Source organism: Nylanderia fulva, unplaced genomic scaffold, assembly GCF_048542155.1.
Source record: "Nylanderia fulva isolate GAGA-0341 unplaced genomic scaffold, ASM4854215v1 Scaffold90, whole genome shotgun sequence".
NCBI lineage: Eukaryota > Metazoa > Arthropoda > Insecta > Hymenoptera > Formicidae > Nylanderia > Nylanderia fulva.
In genome coordinates this window covers 62,198-82,486 of record NW_028191027.1, presented here as the reverse complement: position 1 = coordinate 82,486, position 20,289 = coordinate 62,198, and the positions used below count along the sequence as shown (strand labels likewise).

Here is a 20,289-nt window from a genome sequence, read left to right as displayed (position 1 = left end):
CCTTAAGGGTATAGCGGGGAGCACACACTCTTGCATAAGCGCATAAGCATATGCATAAGAAATTCGATTGGTTGAATTTCTTGTGCATACGTTTATAGACCAATCAAGATTCTTATGCTTACGCTTATGCGCTTATGCAAAAGTGTGTGCTCCCCGCTTATGAGTGCAATACGACGTACGTAACAGTGACGAAAGGGCCATTCTACAATAGGTTGCAAATATCCTCGTTGTTAGTTAATAGTTGCGGATTAACCAATCAGCTGACAAGTTGCTTTGCTCTGATTAGTCCATCGGCAATTGTCAACTAGCAACGAGGATATTTGCAACCTATTGTAAAATAGCCCTAACAGTGACGTAAGTCACAGTCGTAAATTGCAGATGTAAACGTAGGTTAAAGGGCCTTCTACCTCTACGCCTTCATCTGACTGCGACATACGACTTATTGTAGACCCAGACCTTAAGCTAAGTCTACATTGGTCGTAGAATCATAGGTCGTAAGAAAATTGATCCAATCACAGTCGATTATTCTCCTCATATTCAGCTATGATAGGATCAATTTTCTTACGATCTACGATTCTACGACCAATGTAGACCCGGCTTTACGATTCTGTCGGAAACGATTATGACAATTTTTGTGCTCAGGAGGTTAATTGTGTAATTTTTTCTCAAAGTGGAAACGTGAAAAATGAAAAATTTTCGCCAATCACGCATTGATTTTAAAAGAAAATCGATGTGTGATTGGAAGAAATTTTTCACTTTTCACATTTTCACTTTAGAAAAAGTTACACAATCGACGCCCAGGCCCTAAATCCGCGTATATGCGTGAAACGGAACACACCTTATGTAGTTCCAATTCCTAAAAGTGGATGTACAGCCTATTAAAAGTGTGCCATGAAAATCGCCGGTATGATCTCTCTCAGTCTTCTCTCTGACTTTATGTATAATCAGTTCAAATATTTGGTAATTATTTTTGTTAATATTATATTAATATTATAACAATGCATAAAGAGAAATGTTAATTTATTTATAATCAATAGTTATATAATTAATAAAGTTATATATATTTATATCAATACTAGAAAAGGATGAAAATAGTTATTTAATAAAAGAATTTTTTTGCATACTTTCAGTGATATTAGAAGTTAATTAGAAAATGGATGATAATCAGATTTATTCTATAAATTTTGAATATAAAGAATATAAAAATGTAGAATCTTCATCAGCAAATATTATTGCCATTGAAGAAATTGAAGAAAAAGAGGGTGATGACTTTCTTATAGAGTTATATAGAGAGAGAAAATATTTATATGATAAAAGTAATCGCGATTTTAAGAATAAAATCATAAGAGGAAATGCTTGGGTTGAAATTTCCAATATTATGCAACAAAAAAACCAAGGTAATTACATTTTTACTATGACAGTAATATAGTCATATTACTATAATACTTTTATATGTCTAAATTTTTGGATGTTATGAATAATTATATAAATTGGTATTACAATTGTTAATTTTTTAGGACAACATTACACACCTCAATACTGTCAAACCAGATGTACATCGTTACGAGTTCAATATAGCCGAGAAAAAAGAAAAGATGACTACAAAAGTGGAAATAGTTCAAAGCGCAGAACTTTTCCATTTACTCAACTGTCCTTTCTTGACAATTTTATTAAAAGAAGAAGGTTAGTAGACAAAATTAGTTACTAATAATTAATAATTTTGTGTAATGTTTATTTTTAAAAGTTAAAAATTCTTAAAAAATGTTTTGTTATACCCTTTAGAAATTTTTCCAACATTAAAAAAAAAAAGAATACATTTGTATCTATGAAAAATACATCAGAAACAGTAACTTGTGAGAACAATAATTCTACTGACGGATCACAATATGAACAACAAGATATTAAAAATAGGCATTACGCTGTTAAACCACGCGGCATCCATCCGGAAACCTTTTACATTGAAGATATTAAAAACTCTCAGAAAAGAAATAGTGAATCTCAGGATACAGTTGATCATTTATTTCCTAACAATTTTATTAAAAGAAGAAGGTTAGTAGACAAAATTAGTTACTAATAATTAATAATTTTGTGTAATGTTCATTTTTCAAAAGTTGATGTTTTGTTATTCTCTTTAGAACTTTTTCTAACATTAGAAAAAAAAAGAATACACATAAATCTGTGGAAATTACATCAGAAACAGTAACTCGTAAGAACAATAATTCTACTGACAAATTGGAATATGAACTGCAAGATATTAAAGATGCTCAAAAAAGAAATAGTGCATCTCAAGATATGATTGATAATTCATTTATTGATTATATTCGCGTACATTTACAAAATACTCCAGAACCCGAAAAATCAATAAGGAAAAAAATGTTATTTGAAGCTCTTGTAACTCCACTATCCAAAATATATGATATATAAATATAAGATCTAATTTTTAACTTTCTTATAAAAATACTTTCAGTTTTTAGTTAATACTAAATAAAATATGTATTTAAAAAATTACTAATTGTTGGTATTTATTAAAAATATATAAATAATAATCCTTAAGGTTGCCAGTAATAATTAATAAAAAACCACTCCTCAACGTTTAAAGTCGACCAGACTGGCAATAATTTATTATGAGTAATTATTTGAAATACAACGTTTCGGCTGTCATTGCAGCCCTTTTCAAGTACATCTATAAAAAGTTCCATCAAAATAATTATAATTTAATACACTTATTCACAACAATTAATTATACATTTAAAAACAAAAATGTGTTACATACCAAATTTAAAACAGTAAATCAACTTCTATGCAAACAATCGACAATGTTAACGTTTGTTTTGATGAACAATGCAAGACTGACAGAAGTAAGCACAAAATAAATAGATGTTAACTGTTCGCAAGAATCTTAGTCACTAAGCGTTAAGAAAATAGAGGCGAAACTAAATGTGTCTTTCGCAATTTAAATCGTCATAATAAAGTCAAATAAATAAAAATAAATAAATAAGTGGATATAAAAATAAAAATAAAAGTAAAAATAAAAACGACTTAAATAACGTCAAGAACCCGATCATAAATCCCACTAAAATTCTCCGTATCTTTCTGTAAATTAATACTTTTTCCTTGTTTTTTTATGTAAAACATTTCTGCAATTTCTCTTTTTCTTGTTTGTTTTTCTTCATGTAGAATCACCGGAGAATCCCAACGGAACTTATGATCGTTGCAAGTCCGATGCAAACTAACGACAGAATGCAATGTCGTGTCTTTTTTTATGTTATTTCTATGTTCTTTAATGCGCGTTTCTAAATGTCTCTTTGTCTGTCCAATATACGCCGAATCGCAATTCGCACATTCAATTTTATAAACAACATCAGTTCTTTTTAAGTTTTCGATCCCATCTTTACCTCTTTTTATCAATGTGTCCAATTTTTTTGGGACAGTATATAAAGCATCAATTCCATTTTTATTTATGCAACGCGTAATATTCTCGCTCAGATCTTTAATGTAAGGTAACACAATGCACTTTCGCGTATCAAATTTATTTCGATTGGGCGAATTAAGATTACCGCCAAATTTAATCGCTCGAAGTCTTTTATTAATGTTTTTGTTTATAATTGTTAACGGGTAACAATTATTAATAAGAATTTTTTTGATTAAATTAATATTTTCTTCATGAAACATAGAGTCAGCGAGTAAAATAGCCCTATCAACTAGGCTTGTAATCACGCTGATTTTATATCTCATAGGATGATTTGACAGAAAATTAATATAGCGGCCTGAATACGTAGGCTTGCGGAACCAATTGGTCGTCAATCTACCACCAATACGTATAACGTTCGTATCTAAAAAACTCAGAGAACAATTTTTCTCTAGTTCGAACGTAAACTTAAGTCGAGTGTGGAAGCCATTGAACACACTAAGCATATCCTCAATTTTTCCCTTCGGAATAATTGAAAAAATATCATCGACGTACCTAAAATAACAATAGGATTCGAAATCCAATTGACGCAAACAATATTTTGTTTTTAAATGTATAATTAATTGTTGTGAATAAGTGTATTAAATTATAATTATTTTAATGGAACTTTTTATAGATGTACTTGAAAAGGGCTGCAATGACAGCCGAAACGTTGTATTTCAAATAATTACTCATAATAAATTATTGCCAGTCTGGTCGACTTTAAACGTTGAGGAGTGGTTTTTTATTAAAAATATAGTTTCTATAAAAGTCATTTCTTTTCATAAATTTTAATTATTTTAATAAATTAATAGATATTAATTTATTTTTATAAATAACAAAAATTAATAAAGAATTTTATTTTATTTTGTCACATTGTACTATACAAAACAACTAGTAAAAAAAATTATAATTTCCTTTATGATTGCATAGTTTTTTAATATCGCTAAAATATATTTTATTTTCAAATGTATGTTAATTGTACCTGATAGTGTAACCTAGCGTTCCACTAGTTTCTTGCAATATATTCTGTAGCATATTAGTGACATTGTTTTATATATAATGTAATTAAGTATATTATTAAAATAAAAGAAGATAATATCATCTATTGTAATTTTTTTTCATGCAGATTTTTAAGCATCATGGCATATATGAAATACTAATAAAACAGTTAATTCATTATTTGACTACCAAGTTTTGGTAATTACCCAGATAGCCACAGTAATTATTATGACATCATTTTGATGTTAAAATGCATCATTTTGATTCATTGGGATTAATGATGTCATAATAATTACTGTGGCTATCTGGGTATACAGGGTGTTAAAAAAGTGTCGCATACGCTTAGTACCATTCGATAGGGAATGAAAATCTAAGAATAAATGTCTAATACTATTTTTTGATCTGATGAATAATTTCAGCGCAATTAATTATTGTAATCAGTCAATCAGCGCGGAGTTACAAGAATAAGTCAGGGGCGGGCGCGCGAAGTTAGCTGCGGCGCGGTGGCAACCGCGCTCACGTATGGTACGTAGTTTTACTTTTTCATAGCATAAAAAATATTTCATTTAATATAAAAAGATTAAATAATTAATTGTCTTATAAAATATAAATGAAATAAATTTATGTTAATACATAAAAATAATTCGGTAAATTAAAATTATGTCGAGACAAAATAAAAATTCGAAATTATTATTATGTCGCGATATAATTTCAACTTATCGAATTTTTATTATGTGGCGACATAATAATAATTCGATGAATTAAAATTATATCGTGACCTACAAATATTTTGGTGAATTAAAATTATGTTGAGACAAAAATAATTCAATGAATTAAAATTATTTCGAAACATAATAAAAATTTTGGATTATTATTATGTGGCAATATAATTCTAACTTAAAGAATTTTCATTATGCGGCGTCATAATAATAATTCGATGAATTAAAGTTATATCGCGACATAAAGATATTTCGGTAAAATAAAATTACATCGAAACATAATAAAAGTTCGATAAACTAAAATTATGTCTGGGTATAAAAGTAATTCTCTATTCTTATTATATATCGACATAATTTTAATTCATCAAAATTTTATTACGTGGCAACACATAATAATTCCAGAAATTAAAATTATACCGCGACATAAAAATAATTCGGTGAATTAAAATTATGTCCAGACATAATAAGAATTCTGGATTATTATTATGTGGCGATATAATTTTTACTTATCGAATTTTTATTTTGTGACGTCATAATAATAATATATATATATATATATATATATATATATATATATATATATAATTCGATGATTTAAAATTATATCAAGACACACAGATATTTCGGTGAATTAAAATTACATCGAAACATAATAAAAGTTTGATAAATCGATATTGAAATTTATTATTCTACGTCAAAAAAGGATTTTCAACGCCATAATAATAATAATTATGAGAGTTGAATGTTCCATCTTGCGTAAAAGTGCATTCGTCAGTCCATAGTATACGACGATGAAATAATGAATTCTCTCTTATTGCCTCTAAATAATTCCGGGCAAACCTTTGACGTGGTGGATGGTCACGTGGAAGCAATTGCTGCACTCGAATAAAATGGTATGGGTAAATTTTATTTTCTTTTAAAATTTTATGCACAAGGACGTGCAAAATCCCCATTTCTCTCCCGATTGCTCGAGTACTTGTTCGAGGATCGGCTTCGACCCGCGCCATCACGTCTTCTTCCACTTCCGGATTTCTCACATTACGAGGACGTCCTTCAACTTGAACAGGTATAACATTGCCAGTTTCCCGAAAACGTCTCACCGCACCACGGATAACATTCGCGTCTGGATGTCGCACATTTGGATATATCCGCTGATATTCCCTAGCTGCGAGAGCTGCATTTTCTTTGTTTGCAAAATACAAACGGATCATATTAAAATAATTTTCCATAAAATATGCCATGATTCACGATGTTTCTTGCACAATATGACAAATACAGTTTTTTCTTTTGTTTTATAAATAATTTTTGTTGCCAAACCAATACTGATACATTACCAGGGAAATAAACGACTAAAAAAATGTAAGTTATTTAAATACGATAAACTGTCAGATTTGTGAAAAAAATTGTAGGAAACTTATTCATGATTTAGTTTTGAAATTTAGGCCTTCTTGAAATTTATAATAATACATATTTTTACATTTTGCCATTTTGTAGTCTTTCTCTTGTGACTGGAGATTTACGTATTTATTTTTTATTTAAATTTTAGCTTTTTATTTAAATATCTATTTTAGCATTTGTAAACATTCCGTTTTTTCACTTCTACTTTTGTCAATACCAAAAATTTCTATAAAGCCATAGTGTGTATTTATTTATGATGAATTTCAAATAATTATCCTTAGATTGGACCAGTATTCTTGCCGGAAAGATTAAATGGGTTAATTATCTGGAATTTTTGCGTGATGAGTTGCCAAATTTACTTTTTCCTCCCGCTGCTATCGACGATATGCCGTTATTTCGACGTAACATTATTTTTATGCATGATGGATGTCCAGCGCACAATGCAGATTACAATTATTATAAATTATTAAACATATTTGAAAACATAATTTGTTTTAATAAAAATTTTCAGGTCTCAATTAAATAACAAATTAATGCAAAGTTTAAATTTTTTTAGTACAACTTACAAAGAATTTACAGCTATTAGTATTAATGCTATTTGCAATATGTTTTTTATATCATAAAATACTAGCTTCTGAAAGTTCCTAAACTTCTGATTTTCAATAAACACATGACGCTTTGCTATTATTTCAATGTTTGTATTTTCGCAATTTTTTGTTTTAAAGAAGTTTTATTTTATACGGATAAATATTGTTTTTCGTAGGTTAAAATTATGTTTGACTAAAAATTGCATGCAAAAAGTGCATAAAATAGCGTACATCAATGCAATAACAACAATCTTTTATTTATTCAAATATACTTTTCAATCGATTTTTATTTCGCATAAATGATTTTTGTATTAATTCAATTTTCTAATTGAAACTTTTTATAAATATCATTAATTACTGGTTCTAAAATTGTTTTAATTAATTATTTAATTTTAATTAATTATTAATTTTATTGTTTTAACTATAACAGCACCTGTCCGAGAATACTTAAATAATACGTATGGAAATAATTGGATGGGTCGTGGAGCACCTTTTTGGCAATGGCCACCAAGATCATCAGATTTGAATCCTTGTGATTTTTTCTTGTGGGGTGCGCAGAAAGAGAAAATTTATTTTAACCGCATAGAAACGCAGGACAAATTAGAAGAACGAATACAAAGAACGTTTGCTACCGTACAGCGGCGACATATAAAGAATGCCACAGAAAGCGTTGCGTACAGGGCAACAAAACGTTTGGAAGCGAATGGTGGCCAATTCCATTTAATGTAAAAAAATCCTCCATTGAATAAATAAATTTATTCCTTTTACTTTGTCAAACCTTCATTACATCGCACACTATCTTTTATTAAATAAGAAAAATAATTGCAGCATAATTTTAATTCGCCGAAATATCTGTATATCGCGATATAATTATAATTAATCAAATTATTATTATGTTGCCGCATAATGAAAATTCTTTAAGTTAGAATTATATCGCCACATAATAATAATCCAAAATTGTTATTGTTTCGAAATAATTTTAATTTATCGAATTATTTTTATGTCTCGACATAATTTTAATTCACCGAAATATCTGTATGTCGCGATATAATTTTAATTCATCTAATTATTATTATGTCGCCACATAATAAAAATTTGATAAGTTGAAATTATATCGCGACATAATAATAATTTCGAATTTTTATTTCGTCTCGACATAATTTTAATTCACCGAATTATTTTTATGTATTAACATAAATTTATTTCATTTATATTCTATAAGACAATTAATTCTTTAAGGGTCGGCAGGCGACATGGTGGAGACGCCTATCGGCCGGCCGGGAATTACGGATTCTTATTTTCCAGATATTAGCGAAAATATTGAATGAATCTTATTAAATTTAGGATATTCTTAATCAGTAAGCTCATTTGTAGTCCTCTAAAGAGCTATTTTATGAAAAAAAGATAAAAATAAAAATTTTTAATAAACTTGGGGGAATGCACAGCTAGGAACGGGTAAGGTTGGGTTAGCCGCGAGTCCGTATTTTATTTATTATAAATTTTTAAGAGCGAAAATGTAAAATCCGGCCTTTTAGAGGACTGCTTTATTATATAAAGAATATATTAAAAAAAAATTCACGAAGTTATGTCACTTATTTTATGAAATATCTGGACGATAAGATTCTCACTAGATTCATAAGGAGCAGGGGAAATTTCTGTGGTAACATGCTGACTGCTTGACAAGGAGAGAGCATCATTCCATCTTTGTCTCTCTTACATCGCATATGTAGTAGCGTCCATGTAGGTACAAACACTAATACGTGAGCACACGGATGCAAATATTGAGAGATAATGTTAGCAAAAAGGCTATCATATTATTTTTATTTTTTTGTATATGTATGCATATGTAAATAAAGAACAAAAATAAAAACTATTTTAAGATGACATTTTATAATTAATTTTCTATATGTATTTGCATTTTATTAATATGTATTACATTTTTGATATGTTTTTAATTTATAATTTATATAAACATAAGTATGAAATAAAAATTGAAATAGTTCTGAAAATAAGTATATTAATGATAAAATTATTCAAAACAATAAAAAAATTAAATTTAATATTTTTTAGTGTTTGTACCTACATGGACGCTACTACATATGCGATGTAAGAGAGACAAAGATGGAATGATGCTCTCTCCTTGTCAAGCAGTATTAAAAGCCATATTAAAAGCTCTAGCTTCATTCAATTAATAATCCAATATAATAATCAACAATTATTTTTATATAATATATAGTATTTTTAAATATTTTTAAATATTTAAAAATATTTTTTTTAAGATTAATTGAGGAAAAGAATATTTTAAATATAAAAAAATATTTTAAATATTCTTTTTCAATTAATTTTTAAAACAAATTTTTAAAAATATTTTTATATATTCAAATATTTATTATATTATATAAAAATTATTGTGAATTATACTCATTTGGAGTAATAATTATTGATTGAAGCTTGTTATGGCACAAACTGAACATCTTGTACATTGTCTGTATAATATTTTACTTATTTATAAAATGTTTTTTATAAATAAATGAAATATTATATATATATAATATATAAGATTATTGATGTTACATTGTATAACTCTCATTTCTTCCTCTCTGCTACATAAGTACTTATGACGTGAAAGAACTTACGAGTAACGTATGATGGCTCAATGCAAGAATATTTAATCACGTAAAAAACTTGAGTTCAAATATATCAATATCAATTTTTTTATAATATATTGGAATATAGAAAATCATAGAAATATATTTTTTATATAGGCGATAAACTTAAAAATTTGATATTGAAAATATTTTAATCATTTTACAACTACACATACTATAAATATATAAATGCAAAATAATTCCGTAAATAAATTTCAAGTAATAAATCAATTGCACACATGCACACAGCTGGTATGTAGATTTTTATTAAATTTATTTTCTGAATTATTTTACACTTATATATAGTGTATGTAGTAAAAATATTTTCAATATATTAAAAAATTTTTAAATCGCCGAAATATATTTTTTTATCATTTTTCTATATTCTAATATATATATATATATATATATATATTATAAAAAAATTGATATTGATATATTTGAACTCTAATTTATATACTGCCCAGCTAGCCAAGAGTGATAAAATCACGTTTCGTTAAAGCTTTTCGGCAAAGTTTGCTTTAATTTTAACAACAATTTTCTGGCAAACATTTGCCTTGCTTCGTCTTGTCTAAATATTTCGAACAAATTAACGGCAAAACTTTTCGTTATATGATGCTGCAATTAACAGAGAAAAGTTTGTTCGTAAATTTTACTTATAGAAGAGAGCAAATGATGGTATCATGGTGAAATACAAACTTTACGTCAATAATAGCAAATCTTGTGATACACGATATAAAGCAAATTTGTGACAAAAACAGAGCAAATCTTGCCATGCACGGTATAACAAACAATTTACGAAAAAAATAGAGCAAAGTTAACTCTGATACGATAAGACGCAATATTCATGCAAATAACAGAGCAAACCTTGCTGTGCATGGCGTGATAGCAAATTTGTGGCAAAAATAGAGCAAAGATTTGTTCTGGCATGATGAGACGCAAAATTTACGCAAATAACAGAGCAAACCTTGCCGTGCATGGCGTAGTCATGTGTCACATACGTTTGCGCGCTTTTAATGCGCGCTACTACGTTTGCGCGAATTTTTGTCCTGTAACCTCCAGTACTGTTCCCGCGTTCTTCTAAATTCAACCACCGTGAGTGCTACCATACGTGCCGCAAGGTTATCACAGAGGTTATAATTCTAGAAGCTTCCCACATTTTTGAGACGAGCTTCCAAGTTCTAAGTGCCGCAAGGTATCGCAGAGGATTAGAAGATTTTTCAGGCAAGTATGAAATCAATTAAATATTCTGTTTCGCGTAAATTTTTCCACCGGTTGTCTGCGAGACAACGAAGGCGAATTACTTTGGAAATTAAAAATACTTTACATTCAAATGTTTCACAAGATCCTGTTACGCACAAACAGTTGGATAATGCTGCTTCCTTTAACGTTGCTGATTCTTTTCGGACAGACAATAAAGTTTCTTTTACGGACAATATAGTATTAGATATATTCGTACTATTGTATATATTGTATATTTCAGGTGTTGCTGTTATTATTAGTTGAGAACTCCCAAGACGAAATTAATGGTGTTCAACTTGGCTCAGCGTCCAATAACATCGTCAAGAAATAAAAATCGTTTCCGTTATTCAATAATTAGATATATCACCGTTAAGGCCTGAAAAACTCAATCAATCAGATGTCGCAGATGAACTGACAGAACATCTTTTTTTTCGCTATTAGACAATAATGCGTTACTTCACGCGTATTTAGGCGGCGGGAAAATTGATACTATTTATTGCAGAATTATAATGGCTTTAATATAATTAACATATATAGTTAATTTAAAATCTTGATACTATAATACAGTCATTTGTCATGTTTAAATTTTTAATCTCTTTTGAAATATAATAATTATAGACAAATATATATCTACAGACAGTATATTTATATTTATATAGATAATATATTTATATTTGTCTATAATTATTATATTTGAAAAGAGATTAAAAATCTAAACATGTTACGAATAATTCTAAGGCTCAAGATTTTAAATTAACTATGTTGATTATATTAAGGTGCGTACAGACTTGCAACAGAACATCGTAACGTAACGCCGTTGCGTGACATCGACGCAATGTATGGACAGTACCTCGCACCAAACATTTAAGCGTTACGGGGTATTGTCCATGCATTTCGTCGGTGTTACGCGACGGTGTTACGTTACGATGTTCTGTTGTAAGTCTGTACGCACCTTTAAGGTCATTATATAATTCTGCAATAGATGGTGTCAATCTTCCCGCCGTCTAAATACGCGTGAAGCAAAGCACAATTGTCTAAGGCCGATATTACATTCATACTACAAAATGATGGTGGTCGGACGTAACAATTGAATATTAGATAGAAACTTTAGAAATTCTCTATTCGTTAACCAATTGCTACGTTCGACAAACTCGTCGTACGATATATGTAATATCATTATAATAGCGAAAGAAAAGGTAGCTTCGGTCAGTTCCTTTCGTGACGCCGATTGATCGAGTTTTTCAGGATTGAGCAGTGATATATATACTAATTAAATAGCGGTCTATATATACATATAAAACGCTTATGTCTTTATATATATGATTATAAATTATAGATATCCGATTTTTTAAAAATAAAAATTTGAAGATAAATATATGGAAATAAATATAAAACATTTTTGATAATAGAAACTTTAAAAAAATTGCTTAAGTATTATCCCTCTATTTAGAGAGATTAATATATAGTATTAATTAAATTTGATATAATCAAATATATAAGCAAATTTGTAGCAAGAACAGAGCAAAGGTTTTAACAGTGCGGATTGTAATTAATAATAAAATAATGAGCTCATTAAAAGGACTTTAATAGCATTAATTAAATTTTATATAAATAAATAAATATAAAAATAATTAAAATTCTATATATTTTTTATTAATATTAATAATAATAATAAAATATAAAGAAAATTTAATTATTTTTATCTATTTATATAAAATTTAATATACTATTAATTAAAATCTTTTTAATGAGCTCATTAATTCATTAAATTATTATATTAATTACAATCCGCACTGTTACGACAACCTTTGCTTTGTTCTTGCTATAATTTGCTATTAAAGTCATGCACAGCAAGGTTTGCTTTGTTATTTGCGTGAATTTTGCGTCTCATTGTGTCAGAGCAAACTTTGCCCTGTTCTTGCCACAAATTTGCTATCACATCGTGCACGGCAAGGTTTGCTTTGTTATTTGCGTGAATTTTGCGTCTTATAGTGCCAGATCAAATCTTGCCCTATTCTTGCCACAAATTTGCTATCATGACGCGCACGGCAAAGCTTGCTCTGTTATTTACGTGAATTTTGCGTCACGCTGTTGTGACAAACCTTGCCAGCAAAAGCTCAGCTTAATGCGGACACACCTTGTTGCAATTTTGCTACAAAGGCCTGCTCGAGTTTGCCGCAATCTTTGTGCAAAGTTTGTATCATTTTGCTAGCTGGGTGGATGATATACTGAACATCCTTGCATTGATTATACATTACTCAACGTTCTTTCACGTTATAAGTATTTGGAGCAAATTATACAATAGTATCAATAATCAAAAAGAAATCAAGAATATAATCAACATATCCCTTATATAATATATATATATATATATATATATATATATATATGTTATATATATACGTTATGCACATATGTGCATAACCATATATACAATTTCCAAAAAGTGGGTGTTTATTAGTCTTGCTACGTTACTGCTTTCTGCTACGGAAGGCCAGGGGGTCGATTGTGTAACTTTTTCTAAAGTGAAAACGTGAAAAGTGAAAAATTTCCACCAATCACGCATTGATTTTAAAATGAAATCGATGTGTGATTGGAAGAAATTTTTCACTTTTCACATTTTCACTTTAGAAAAAATTACACAATCGACCTTCAGAAAGCATTTTCAGGCGGCATCTCGCGTATACCGGCACGGTAGATGAACAAGGAGAACACGTGATTATCGGTCCTTGTCTCTCTTACGTGCGTCCGCGTGAGCGATGCAGTTGGTGTATGTACGTGTACAGACATACACCACTACATAAAACCCGAGAATTGGTTTCTCGGCGTTGGCAACACTGAAACCGGAGTTTCGCGTTGTCACCGCACGAGGTCTCCAATATCAATTCGGAGTTTGCCTGGGTGTACTGCCGACCCTTAAGGGTCGACAGGTCGGTCGGCCAAACTCCGAATTGATGTTGGAGACCTCGCGCGGTGACAACGCGAAACTCCGATTTCAATGTTGCCAACGCCGAGAAACCAATTCTCGGGTTTTATGTAGTGGTGCATGTCTGTACACGTACATACACCATTGCATTGCTCACGCGGACGCACCGTAGAGAGACAAGGACCGATAATCACGTGTTCTTGTTCCTCTACCGTGCCGGTATACGCGAGATGCCGCCTGAAAATGCTTTCTGGCCTTCCGTAGCAGAAGGCAGTAGCGTAGCAAGGCTAATAAGTACCTACTTTTTATAAATTTTATATATCCTTATGCACATATGTGCGTATATATATATATATATATATATATATATATATATATATATTATATAAGGGATATGTTGATTATTCTTGATTTCTTTTTGATTATTGATGCTATTGTATAATTTGCTCCAATAACTTGTAACGTGAAAGAACGTACCGTTGAGTAATATATAATCGATCAATGCAAGGATGTTCAGTATATCATCCAGTAAATTAGAGTTCAAATATATCAATATCAATTTTTTTATAATACAATATATATATATATATATATATATATATATATATATATTGGAATATAGAAAAATGATAAAATATATTTCGGCGATTTAAAAATTTTTTAATATATTGAAAATATTTTTACTACATATATATAAGTGTAAAATAATTCAGAAAATAAATTTAATAAAAATCTACATACCAGCTGTGTGCATGTGTGCAATTGATTTATTGAAATTTATTTACGGAAGTATTTTGCATTTATATATTTATAGTGTGTGTAGTTGTAAAATGATTAAAATATTTTCAATATCAAATTTTTAAGTTTATTGCCTATATAAAAAATATATTTCTATGATTTTCTATATTCTAATATATTATAAAAAAATTGATATTGATATATTTGAACTCAAGTTTTTTACGTGATTAAATATTCTTGCATTGAGCCATCATACGTTACTCGTAAGTTCTTTCATATCTGTATATATATATATATATATATATATATATATATACACTTATATATATATATATATTATATATATATAATATTTCATTTATTTATAAAATACATTTTTAATTCATATTCAACCTGAATGATATTTTCTATATGTTTATGCTATCCTCCGATCTATCCCTAACAAATTAGGAGGTGTAATTGCATTATTATCATCAATTATTATCTTATATCTTTTACCTCTAATTTCTATAAAATTTAATTCATTATCATTTTATCCTTTAAATCAATATTTATTTTGAATTTTCATTAATATTTTTATTCTATTAACATGAGCAGGAGCTCAACCTTTTATCATTATTAGACAAATTTTATCATTATGTTACTTTCTTTATTTTATCTTATTACCTTTCCTAATAAAAATTTGAGATTTAATTATTTTTAAATAAATATTTTAAAATTTATTATTATAAATAAATTTAAAATATTAAAAATAATTATATTTAATATTTAAATTTTTTATAAATTACTATTAAATTAAGTTAATAATCTTGAATTTAAGTTTATGTTTTAAAAACATATTAAAGAAATTTTAATTTTCTATTAACTTTTAAACATTTAATTTTTTTTACTAAATTATTATTAATAATATAAATTTATTAGGTTCTTTACGAATTTGTACATATCTTAAAATTTTTCGTTCCAATAAAGTTAAAAAAGCTACCCCAACTAATATAATTAATAACAAAATTAACAATCTTAATATATTTAACGCACTATAAAAATATAATCTTAAATTTTGACAAATTATTACTTGTATAACTTTTTTCTATTATACATCATTAAAATTCTAAATTTAATACACTTAAATTTTGCCAAAGTAATTTTATTTATTTACATATATTTGATCAATTAAATTTATTCATTAAAAAAAATATAATTTAAAAAAAAGTCCTTTTGTACAAAATTTTCTTAATTTTATTATAGATAGAAACCGATCTGGCTTACACCGATCTGAACTCAAATCATGTAAAATTAAAATCATTAAAAAAAATATAATTTAAAAAAAAGTCCTTTTGTACAAAATTTTCTTAATTTTATTATAGATAGAAACCGATCTGGCTTACACCGATCTGAACTCAAATCATGTAAAATTTTATTAGTCGAACAGACTAAAATATTAAACTTCTTTATTTAATTTTTATTTTAATTCAACATCGAGGTCGCAATCATTTTTATTAATATGATCTTTCTAAAAATATTACGCTATTATCCCTAAGGTAATTAATTTTTATAATTATTATAAAAAAAAAATTTTCTTAATTTAATAATCAATCCTTTATAAAAATTTCATTAATTAATGTTAAAATTATCTTTAAATTAAAGTTCATTTTATTTAATTATCCTCCCAATAAAATATAATCATTAAAATAAAATTTATTTCCTTAAATAAAAAAATTATATTAAATTTAATAGGGTCGTCTCGTCCCATAATTTCTTTTAAGAATTTTAACTTAAAATTTAAATTTTAAATCTACAAGTTAAAACAGCTTTAATCAATTCCTTCATTCCAGTTTTCATTTAAAAAACAATTGATTATGCTACCTTTGCACCGTCAATATACTGCGGCTATTTAAAAATCACTGAGCAGAAATAATTTTAAATTATTATCAAAAAACCATGTTTTTGTTAAACAAGTAAATTAATGAAAATTAATGTGTATATGCATTACAATATATTCAATACAATATTCTCTTAATTTGAACGAAAATTATAAATAACTTATGCGTAACATATATTTTATTTGGACTCCTAAATAAAAAATATATTATATTATTTGCAAAAAATAAGATGAAATATTTTTTATTGGAATAGTCTCAACTGCTCTTTTAGCTGAATGTTTAGAAGCAATGAAAAAAAGGATCGAAAATCGAGGATCTACGAAAAATTTAAGTACATTTCTAAGATTTTTTTATATGATATAAAAAAAATATATGGTATATAAATTGATTTTTTAATTTTTTTATTAATTTTTAATTACACACACACACACAAATAGATTCTTATTATTTAAAATAGTTTTTATTTTTGTTCTTTATTTACATATGCATACATATACAAAAAAATAAAAATAATATGATAGCCTTTTTGCTGACATTATCTCTCAATATTTGCATCCGTGTGCTCACGTATTAGTTTTTGTACCTACATGGACGCTACTACATATGCGATGTAAGAGAGACAAAGATGGAATGATGCTCTCTCCTTGTCAAGCAGTCAGCATGTTACCACAGAAATTTCCCCTGCTCCTTATGAATCTAGTGAGAATCTTATCGTCCAGATATTTCATAAAATAAGTGACATAACTTCGTGAATTTTTTTTTAATATATTCTTTATATAATAAAGCAGTCCTCTAAAAGGCCGGATTTTACATTTTCGCTCTTAAAAATTTATAATAAATAAAATACGGACTCGCGGCTAACCCAACCTTACCCGTTCCTAGCTGTGCATTCCCCCAAGTTTATTAAAAATTTTTATTTTTATCTTTTTTTCATAAAATAGCTCTTTAGAGGACTACAAATGAGCTTACTGATTAAGAATATCCTAAATTTAATAAGATTCATTCAATATTTTCGCTAATATCTGGAAAATAAGAATCCGTAATTCCCGGCCGGCCGATAGGCGTCTCCACCATGTCGCCTGTCGACCCTTAATATAAAAAGATTAAGGGTCGGCAGTACACCCAGGCAAACTCCGAATTGATATTGGAGACCTCGTGCGGTGACAACGCGAAACTCCGGTTTCAGTGTTGCCAACGCCGAGAAACCAATTCTCGGGTTTTATGTAGTGGTGTATGTCTGTACACGTACATACACCAACTGCATCGCTCACGCGGACGCACGTAAGAGAGACAAGGACCGATAATCACGTGTTCTCCTTGTTCATCTACCGTGCCGGTATACGCGAGATGCCGCCTGAAAATGCTTTCTGAAGGTCGATTGTGTAATTTTTTCTAAAGTGAAAATGTGAAAAGTGAAAAATTTCTTCCAATCACACATCGATTTCATTTTAAAATCAATGCGTGATTGGTGGAAATTTTTCACTTTTCACGTTTTCACTTTAGAAAAAGTTACACAATCGACCCCCTGGCCTTCCGTAGCAGAAAGCAGTAACGTAGCAAGACTAATAAACACCCACTTTTTGGAAATTGTATATATGGTTATGCACATATGTGCATAACGTATATATATAACATATATATATATATATATATATATATATATATTATATAAGGGATATGTTGATTATATTCTTGATTTCTTTTTGATTATTGATACTATTGTATAATTTGCTCCAAATACTTATAACGTGAAAGAACGTTGAGTAATGTATAATCAATGCAAGGATGTTCAGTATATCATCCAGTATATAAATTAGAGTTCAAATATATCAATATCAATTTTTTTATAATATATATATATATATATATATATATTAGAATATAGAAAAATGATAAAAAAATATATTTCGGCGATTTAAAAATTTTTTAATATATTGAAAATATTTTTACTACATACACTATATATAAGTGTAAAATAATTCAGAAAATAAATTTAATAAAAATCTACATACCAGCTGTGTGCATGTGTGCAATTGATTTATTACTTGAAATTTATTTACGGAATTATTTTGCATTTATATATTTATAGTATGTGTAGTTGTAAAATGATTAAAATATTTTCAATATCAAATTTTTAAGTTTCTCGCCTATATAAAAAATATATTTCTATGATTTTCTATATTCCAATATATTATAAAAAAATTGATATTGATATATTTGAACTCAAGTTTTTTACGTGATTAAATATTCTTGCATTGAGCCATCATACGTTACTCGTAAGTTCTTTCACGTCATAAGTACTTATGTAGCAGAGAGGAAGAAATGAGAGTTATACAATGTAACATCAATAATCTTATATATTATATATATATAATATTTCATTTATTTATAAAAAACATTTTATAAATAAGTAAAATATTATACAGACAATGTACAAGATGTTCAGTTTGTGCCATAACAAGCTTCAATCAATAATTATTACTCCAATGAGTATAATTCACAATAATTTTTATATAATATAATAAGTATTTGAATATATAAAAATATTTTTAAAAATTTGTTTTAAAAATTAATTGAAAAAGAATATTTAAAATATTTTTTTATATTTAAAATATTCTTTTCCTCAATTAATCTTAAAAAAAATATTTTTAAATATTTAAAAATATTTAAAAATACTATATATTATATAAAAATAATTGTTGATTATTATATTGGATTATTAATTGAATGAAGCTAGAGCTTTTAATATGGCTTTTAATACTGCTTGACAAGGAGAGAGCATCATTCCATCTTTGTCTCTCTTACATCGCATATGTAGTAGCGTCCATGTAGGTACAAACACTAAAAAATATTAAATTTAATTTTTTTATTGTTTTGAATAATTTTATCATTAATATACTTATTTTCAGAACTATTTCAATTTTTATTTCATACTTATGTTTATATAAATTATAAATTAAAAACATATCAAAAATGTAATACATATTAATAAAATGCAAATACATATAGAAAATTAATTATAAAATGTCATCTTAAAATAGTTTTTATTTTTGTTCTTTATTTACATATGCATACATATACAAAAAAATAAAAATAATATGATAGCCTTTTTGCTAACATTATCTCTCAATATTTGCATCCGTGTGCTCACGTATTAGTGTTTGTACCTACATGGACGCTACTACATATGCGATGTAAGAGAGACAAAGATGGAATGATGCTCTCTCCTTGTCAAGCAGTCAGCATGTTACCACAGAAATTTCCCCTGCTCCTTATGAATCTAGTGAGAATCTTATCGTCCAGATATTTCATAAAATAAGTGACATAACTTCGTGAATTTTTTTTTAATATATTCTTTATATAATAAAGCAGTCCTCTAAAAGGCCGGATTTTACATTTTCGCTCTTAAAAATTTATAATAAATAAAATACGGACTCGCGGCTAACCCAACCTTACCCGTTCCTAGCTGTGCATTCCCCCAAGTTTATTAAAAATTTTTATTTTTATCTTTTTTTCATAAAATAGCTCTTTAGAGGACTACAAATGAGCTTACTGATTAAGAATATCCTAAATTTAATAAGATTCATTCAATATTTTCGCTAATATCTGGAAAATAAGAATCCGTAATTCCCGGCCGGCCGATAGGCGTCTCCACCATGTCGCCTGCCGACCCTTAAATGAAATATTTTTTATGCTATGAA

At 27.7% G+C, this 20,289-nt stretch overlaps 1 protein-coding gene and 1 long non-coding RNA gene across 5 annotated transcripts in view; both read left to right on the top strand.

The window, feature by feature from the left end:
• Positions 1-514: 514 nt before the first annotated feature.
• LOC114945872 (uncharacterized) overlaps positions 515-20,289 on the top strand; it is a 23,688-nt gene continuing 3,913 nt past the window's right edge. The window contains exons 1-6 of one of the 4 annotated variants that reach the window (XM_029322215.2): positions 515-960; positions 1,131-1,397; positions 1,518-1,683; positions 1,783-2,049; positions 4,870-4,975; positions 7,585-7,921. In XM_029322215.2, the coding sequence (XP_029178048.2) occupies positions 1,154-1,397; positions 1,518-1,683; positions 1,783-2,049; positions 4,870-4,918 (726 nt within the window). In that variant the 5' untranslated portion in view covers positions 515-960; positions 1,131-1,153 and the 3' untranslated portion in view covers positions 4,919-4,975; positions 7,585-7,921. Of the gene's footprint in view, positions 961-1,130; positions 1,398-1,517; positions 1,684-1,782; positions 2,050-2,135; positions 4,553-4,869; positions 4,976-7,584; positions 7,922-20,289 lie in introns of those variants that run through there. The other 3 variants (XM_085489892.1, XM_029322214.2, XM_029322212.2) reach the window with 3 other exon arrangements.
• LOC146719654 (uncharacterized) lies at positions 10,271-12,417 on the top strand. Its single transcript, XR_014926444.1, has 2 exons — positions 10,271-11,026; positions 11,286-12,417. It is a non-coding gene; the product is annotated as an uncharacterized LOC146719654 (long non-coding RNA).